This window comes from Muscardinus avellanarius (genome assembly GCF_963383645.1).
Source record: "Muscardinus avellanarius genome assembly, chromosome: 6".
Taxonomy (NCBI): Eukaryota; Metazoa; Chordata; class Mammalia; order Rodentia; family Gliridae; genus Muscardinus; species Muscardinus avellanarius.
In genome coordinates this window covers 76,368,301-76,376,078 of record NC_137791.1, presented here as the reverse complement: position 1 = coordinate 76,376,078, position 7,778 = coordinate 76,368,301, and the positions used below count along the sequence as shown (strand labels likewise).

The following is a 7,778-nucleotide window of genomic DNA, read 5'->3' as shown; positions in this document are numbered from 1 at the left end:
GGGCTGGCGAGTCTTGGGCTGTTGCACCGGGATCTCCCTGCCCACCCGGCCGGGGAGCTGCCCCTCCGTGGAGATACTGGTGGGGCGCAGGCGTCCCCGCTTCCTTTTGTCATGGGTGGGGGGCTCGCTCGGGTGGGGCGGAAGCCAGTGGAGGGCAGGGAGGTGATGTTCGGCTACGGGGCAGTCTGGACTCGTGTTCCCGGACCCCAGCCAGCTGGGCCTCGCCGCCCCTTGGATTGGGGTGTCAGCGGCTCGGGTACCTGGGAGTGGGCGCTGTGGGCGGGGAACGTGGGGGGCTGGCTCCTGCGAGAGGGGCTCGGGAGCTGGGCTTCTCGGGCGGGCGGGGCTCGGGAGTCTCCTCCCTCTGGTTCTTTGTTTAGTCGCGAGACTTTTTCTCTCCTCCTCCCCCCTATTGTGTAACGCCCCACCCCCAGGACCCCCTGCAGTCGCCGGCCCCCCACCCCGGTGCGGTCCCGGGGCGGGGTGGCTTCAGGTGGGGCGACGTGGGGAGACCGCCCCAGGCCGACAGTTTCCTGTTTGTGTCCGCCCTCGGCCGGGGCTGGCAGGGCTGACCCTGCCCTGGCCCGCGGACGTGACCGGGATCCCGCCCCCTGCCACACCTCCGTGTCCCGGGGGAGGATCCTGGAGGGTTCCGGCAGACGTGACGGGTCCCCTCACCCTACCCTGGCCCGGGTGTGCTGGGGCGCCCCTCGCTGGAGGTATTGCCACCGGTTCTTTCTGCCTTACTCCTCCATCCCCGCACCCACACTTCTCTAACATTTTGTGGTGTCTTTGCTGCAGATGAAGGGTTTGGAGGTAGAGTACTTGGAGGGTCGTGAAGGATTCCAGCTCCTCCCATTGTTGAGTCTCTACCTGGAACAAGAACAGAGATTCCAACCTCGAGAAAAAGGGCTGAGCTTGATTGAGGCGACCCCAGAGGTAAGTTAGTAGAAAAGATGACCTGCTCAAATGGCAGCTGATAGCGCTTGGATGAAGTAATACCCCTCCCCCATTTGAATCGAGACGAAAGCCTGCAAAGTTTAAGACCAAATTGGTGTTCCTAGAGTACTAAGAAAAACCCTTGATATTATGCAGGGTTATGCTTTTATTTCTTAGCAAGAACAGAAGCATTACCAAATATAGGGAAGTGTTTCTTTAAATGTTGGTACCCCCTCCCCCAAGCTTCTGGTTGGAAAACTTTTAGAGAAATGAGCGGTTCATCTCACATCCTCCGCCCCTGTAATATTTATAGTGGGATCTTAGATGATTTTAGAAAATCAAAAAAGAAGCAAGGGAGTATCTGTTCCAAGGGAATTGAGTTATACTGTATTTGGTATAGTCCTCTGGGATGCAGCAGTGGTTTACCTTACACTGAATTGCTGAAGCTCTTCCATAAGTATTTTTATAAGTCAGTGACTTCTTATAGCTGGTTAGTATAAGTTGTTATTAACTGACACCATTCTTACCCCCGTATTGTTGGAAATTAAAGGAAAATACCATATTACTGGACTCTGTGTAGTATCCATCTAGTTCTAAGAGTGTAATAAACTTTGGCTCTTGGTTTTTATTGCAGAATGATAACACTTTGTGTTCAAGATTGAGAAATGCCAAAGTAGAGGATTTAAGGAGTCTAGCTAACTTTTTTGGATCTTGCACTGAAACTTTTGTCCTGGCTGTCAATATTTTGGACAGATTCTTGGCTCTTATGAAGGTATTTAATCATTTTTGTGATTACATTTATAAATATAGTTTCACTTTTTATGCCCAGTGCTTAGCATACAAGTTAAATATTTATCAAGTGATAATAATAAAGCTTATTATACATAAATATTAATAAATAATGTAAAGTATTTTGTATCGGGTTTTACTGTACCTCAACTACTTTCTCATCGATGATATGACTAAAGGACTACTGTTTCTTTGACTCAGTATTTACATATATAGTTCTCAAAATAAGGTTTTCATATTTTCGTGTCTTCATATTTCTGTTTAAGCCTAGGTATTTTTTTTTTAAAATACTGAAACAGAACTAATGAGTTATATTAAAAGTGACCCACTCCCTTCCCTGTAAGACTTTTAAAGGCAGGGAGCCACAGCCTTATTAAGAATTACCAGCAACTGTGAGAAAAATGTGGTAATTCTTCTGCCAATAGGATTGCTGTCAGCTGCTGGGTCAGTTTTCAGGGCACTGAAAAGAAAGGGCAGCCATCTGTCCGTGGCAGCTATTACATATGTCCCACATGCTGCACAAACTGATGTGATATTTCTTTTGGGCAAAATTTCACTGAAATATGGACTGATTCCTAAAGATTTTTGCATAAAATGATAATGTGCACAAGCTATTGTTCTTCTATCCAAAGCAGTAGTATACTTTCTGGTGTTGAGAAGCCTGATTCCTTTTGAGGGAGATTGTACTGTCTTGAATTTTGTAAATCAGAAATTTTTTAACTGCTCTTAAAGGCTCAAAAAAGCCTTTTTTCTTTTTAAAGAAAGAAGGCCTAAAAATGTAAAAGTGAATGTAATTGTGGGAAGGCAAGTACATACAAGCAAAGCAGTGGATTGTATTCTAGTAGAGGCATCATTGCAATATTTTTAAAAAACATCTTTACTTAAAATGTCAGTTGTCTAAAGAATCCTTTTATTCCTTGTTCTGTAGGTGAAACCCAAACATTTGTCTTGCATTGGGGTCTGTTGTTTTTTGCTCGCTGCTAGAACAGTTGAAGAAGAACGCAATAGTCCCTCCATTCATGATGTGATCCGCATTAGTCAGTGTAAATGTACTGCTTCTGACATAAAACGGATGGAAAAAATAATTTCAGAAAAATTGCACTATGAATTGGAAGCTACTACTGCCTTAAACTTTTTGCACTTATACCATACTATTGTACTTTGTCATACTTCAGAAAGGTCAGTGGGATGGAAAATTTTATACTTTAAACACAGTTATAACTGACAGTAAATAATTAAGGTGCCAAGAAAAATTTTATTTCTACTCTCCAGATTTACACTTAAAATCACGTAACTCTGTCCTTTTTTTTTACATTATACAGGAAAGAAATACTAAGCCTTGATAAACTAGAAGCTCAGCTGAAAGCCTGCAACTGTCGACTTGTCTTTTCAAAAGCAAAAGTAAGTATATTTTTGCCCACACATATCTTAGACAATTTCGATTTTGAATTTTTAAAAATATATATTTTCATTTTCCTGTCTTTTTGGTAGCCATCTGTATTAGCTTTGTGCCTTCTCAACTTGGAAGTAGAAACTTTGAAATCCGTTGAATTACTGGAAATTCTCCTGCTTGTTAAAAAACATTCCAAGGTAAATATCTCTAGTCCAAGTTTCTTTACTGATGTTTTTTTTTTCCCCCCTGTGGTTACCTAAAAATTAAGCTGTAATACATTATGGGATTCTTTTGCATTAATTTTTTTCTTGTAGTTCAAGTGCTGAAGTTCTCAAAATGCAGACCATATTAGACTGAAAGAGAATTCTGTCACTCCGCCTAGCTTCTTGGTCCGTGTAGGCTCCCCTCTGTAGTATTCATGCCAGGTGGTAATATAGCTGTATACACTGCCCCATGTATACTGTTCTAAAATGCATTCTGGGAAGTAGACCTGGTACATACATCCACAAATGGGATAGGATGTCATCCTATCACATGTAGGGCTGTATCATCTCATTAGTAGCATTACCAAAATAGCATCAGCAGTGTTTTGCTTTTTTTTAAGCCTCTTAGGCAGGCCAGCCCAGAAAGGCTTTATAGTCATTGAGAGGTATAAAACAAAAGCACAGTTAGTTATTTTATCTTAAGCCAGTAGTCTAGTTGGGGGAATATGAAACTTAACATGGAGTGGTATATTCTGTTACTAGTTAATAAGAAATACCTTGTGGTTGCTAGCAAAAATACAGGGAAGACCAGAAGAGATGCTGTGAGTGGGAGCCAGGTTAGAGCTGAAGAATCTTCAAGAGTGAAGGTTTTGACAGGAAGGACTATGTCTAAAAATATTGGTGGACCAAGCTGGACGTGGTGGCGCACGCTTGTAATCCCAGCACTTGGGAGGCTAAAACAAGAGGATCCACGCAGGTTCAAAGCCAGTCTCAGCTACTTAGTGAGGCTCTCAGCAACTTAGTGAGAGTGAGACCCTGTTTCCAAATAAAATACAAAGTAGGTCTGGGTGTATAGTCCGGAGGTAGAAAGCCTCTGGGTTCTACCCCCAGTACCACCAAAAAAAAAAAAAAAAAATTTTTTTTTTTTTCCATGAAGAAGTAGTATTTGAAACTGGAAGAAACTTGAGGTGTCAGTTGAGGCTCTAGGATTTTCAGCATTGGCCTTTTTAAACTCTTAGGGGCCAAGGGCAGGAAGGTATATCTAAGCAAGTAAGAGCACTGTGAAGTTGGAGGCTTTTAAGAAGAAGGTGGCCAGGTATACTGGATCGTGGGGATTGTGATGCAAGGTCCAGTGTAAGGAAATTGAAGGAAGTCTTGGGATACCTCAGAAGCGATGTATGTAGAGTAGTGAGAAAGGAGCCAGAGGGCAAGGGGCTAAGATGAATTTGAATGCAGTGGAAATGGAAACCAAAATGATGGAAAAGTCTTCTTTTTATGTTGGAAATACATGAAGTGTGAAACATTTTGTTGGTGACGGGTAGCTTTTATAGTAATTAGTTTTACTCGTTATGGCCAGAATGTACTATATATAATGACATATGGAAGCATCTTCAGTGAAAATTGAGTCTGTAATAAACTAGGGCATTCTCCAGTGGTAGAGGAACTGTGTCCTTTTGGGGAGATTCATCTTCTGTTCCTATTGCAGACTTCTTTAGTTTGTATCCAGTGTTAGTATAACTCTGTATCATTATCAATCCAAACAGTCCTTTTATCAGAAACATAACTTAGTTTCTGTAACAGTATGTTTCTGTAAAAAAAAGGTTAAATTTATTTGCATTGAGACTATTAAAGAATATACTTGGAGCCAGGTTTGGTGGCACATGCCTGTAATTTCAGTACTTGGGAGGCTGATAGAAAAAGATTACAAGCTTCAAGGCCAATCTCGGCAACTCAGCTAGACCCTATTTCAGAATAAAAAAAAAGAGCAGGAGGGTGTAGCTCAGAGGTAGAATGCTCCTGGGTTTAATCTCAATATAAAAATATATATATATATATGTACTTGGTAGTTGATTGTCGTACCTAGTATTTTTAGGTCAATGTATTTTCTTAGAATAGGCAAACCTTTCTATGTATTGCATCCTATGTAAATTGCACTTATGATGCTCTTTCTCCAAACCAATGATTCCCCCAAAATTTTGACTGGACATTACAGTCACTTGGGAACTTCAGAATTTCTTGACATGAAGTCATATTTCATATCAATTAAATCCAGAATATCAGGGGGCGAAATCCAATTAGGAGTAGTTTTTATAGTTGACCTGGTGATTCCAAGGTGTGGCAAGGTTTGGGAACCATTGATGTAACCTTTTCATTAAAACATTTTTTTCAGATTAACGACACCGAGTTCTTTTACTGGAAGGAGTTAGTTTCTAAATGCCTAGCTGAATATTCTTCTCCTGAATGTTGCAAACCAGACCTCAAAAAGCTGGTTTGGATTGTTTCAAGACGCACAGCCCAGAATCTCCACAACAGCTACTATAGTGTTCCTGAACTGCCAACAATTCCGGAGGGGGGCTGTTTTGATGAAAGTGAAAGGTAAGCAAGTATTTTGACCAACTTGACTTTTTCTATCGACTAAATACTGCTGGTTTTTATATTCAAGAATTCTATAAGGCAGCAGAGAAAAGCTCCTTAATGACATTATTTCTGCAGATGAGAAAATCAGCCAGCAGTAGTTTCATTAAAATGCTAATGATTTATGCCCTCCCCTTTAGGAAAATTGGTTGTTTTTTTTTTCTCTCCTTATTTTTCTTGCTCTCTGAAATACAGTTCAGCTAAAAAACAAAGAAATAATGTTCTGGGCTTTTTTAATGTTAGCATGAATTTCTAATATGGTGCTTTAGAGAAGAGACTGGGGGGTGATAAAAGAAGTCACAAATGGGGCAGACGTATAGATGTTCTTACAGTTTTGTCAAATATGATCTTACTCAGAGTTAACTTTGTAAAATGAATAATTTTACTAAATGAGTTGCTTTTTTTATAGAGATAAAGGACTTTGAAGTTCCATTTTCAAAGCTTGTTAGTTTCTTGCTGTAATAAAGATTAATACTATCTTGGAGACAGGGACATTTAATTGGACTGTGGGATAGGAGAGTTCAACTTTATTCAGTTTGCATTTCTTGGATTTAAAATACTTAGAATTCTATAATTAGTTATTGCCAGAGTTATCCATTGGTTCAAGAATAATAGTTTAGCAAATAGTAAATAGTGTAAATCTCTTAAGAAAAATCTGTATTCTCTAATGAGGTAACAATAGATTCCACTTTAGGATGTAGTTATAAGTTAAGTTTGGCTTTATAAAATAGAAAGCAATGTTTGAGTACAAAAATTCTAAGTCTCAAAGTCTTCACGTAAACCACAGCAGGTTCAGTTTTGTCTTTCCGATAACGCATCTGTGCATTTTAAGCAATGACCTCCTGCTCTTGTCTGTCTTTCCCTTTAGCGAGGACTCTTGTGAAGATATGAGTTGTGGAGAAGAGAGCCTCAGCAGTTCTCCTCACAGTGATCAAGAGTGCACCTTCTTTTTCGACTTCAAAGTGGCACAGACACTATGTTTTCCATCTTAGAACTCTTAATTGCTCTGTATCAGAATTCAAAGTATGTGTACCAGTTTCAAAGCAATAAATGGGGGAGTAGGAAGTTTTCTGGTTCAGCCCCCTTGCAGGCAGGAATTACACGGACTAGGATACCTACCTTCTGTTTATTATTCAGATCAGATCTGGCCTATTTTCATATTTAATCCTAAGCCATCAAATGGGTTAGTGCCTCTTCAACAATGAACAATACTTTAGACATTGGCACTTTATTTTTCTTGTTGATCTTTCACTACTTGGGAGAGGAGGGATGGTGCTGATACTTTTAATTTGTTAACTTTTCAAGAAGATTTTTAAAGATGAATAGTGTAGCTTATCTTAAGATTTTTATAAAGCCTTCAGGTGTCTTTATTTAACAGATTTGGAGTGTGCAAGTGCTTCCTTAGCAGGGACAGTGGATATAACCCTTCAGTGGTTTATCTTAGATTTTCGTCCACAACTCTCAGAACAGAGACTTTACAGCACTCTTAAATGTCTAACACCTGTACAGTACTCTTAAGTGTCAAACACCTTGTCATTGTTTTTTTTTAATAATCAGTGTACTATTTGATGCAGATCTTATAAACTTAGGAATTATAATGTTAACTTTTTTGTGAATTTTAGTATTAATGTCTTAATTGAGGTTTCTGCTAAAGCAGAAATAATTGTCAGACTAGGGCTGTTAGTTGCATTCTTAATGCCTAAATATTGTCAGACTATAGTATTATTTTAATGTTATTTAAAAATCCATAATCTAGTTTTGCATGTACCTATATGAAAACAGTTGAACAGAATTAGGTATCTATGAAAATTGATAAATGTTGATTTAGTAGCACATACTGTCTCCTTTTCTCATATTAAAAATTTCTGCATGATTACATTTTATTTCCTTTGTAATTCACATTTCAAAAATAATGTATTAGCATATGAGTGCCAAGATTTTAATATGAAGTAAAAAGAATTCAAGTGTTTGTAGTATTACAGTTTTAAGCAAATCTGTGTGCTGATACAGCCATAGGGTGGAGAATATAAACTCTGTAC

At 39.4% G+C, this 7,778-nt stretch overlaps 1 protein-coding gene across 1 annotated transcript; it reads left to right on the top strand.

Annotated features, from left to right (window-relative positions):
• Positions 1-664: 664 nt before the first annotated feature.
• Positions 665-6,731, top strand: CCNG2 (cyclin G2; the record flags this gene model as incomplete). Its single annotated transcript, XM_080697954.1, has 8 exons — positions 665-719; positions 802-939; positions 1,574-1,711; positions 2,657-2,907; positions 3,051-3,129; positions 3,220-3,318; positions 5,495-5,700; positions 6,608-6,731. The coding sequence occupies exons 2-8, from the start codon at positions 802-804 to the stop codon at positions 6,729-6,731; spliced, it is 1,035 nt and encodes a 344-aa protein (XP_080554080.1). The 5' UTR covers positions 665-719.
• Between the last annotated feature and the right edge of the window lie 1,047 nt (positions 6,732-7,778).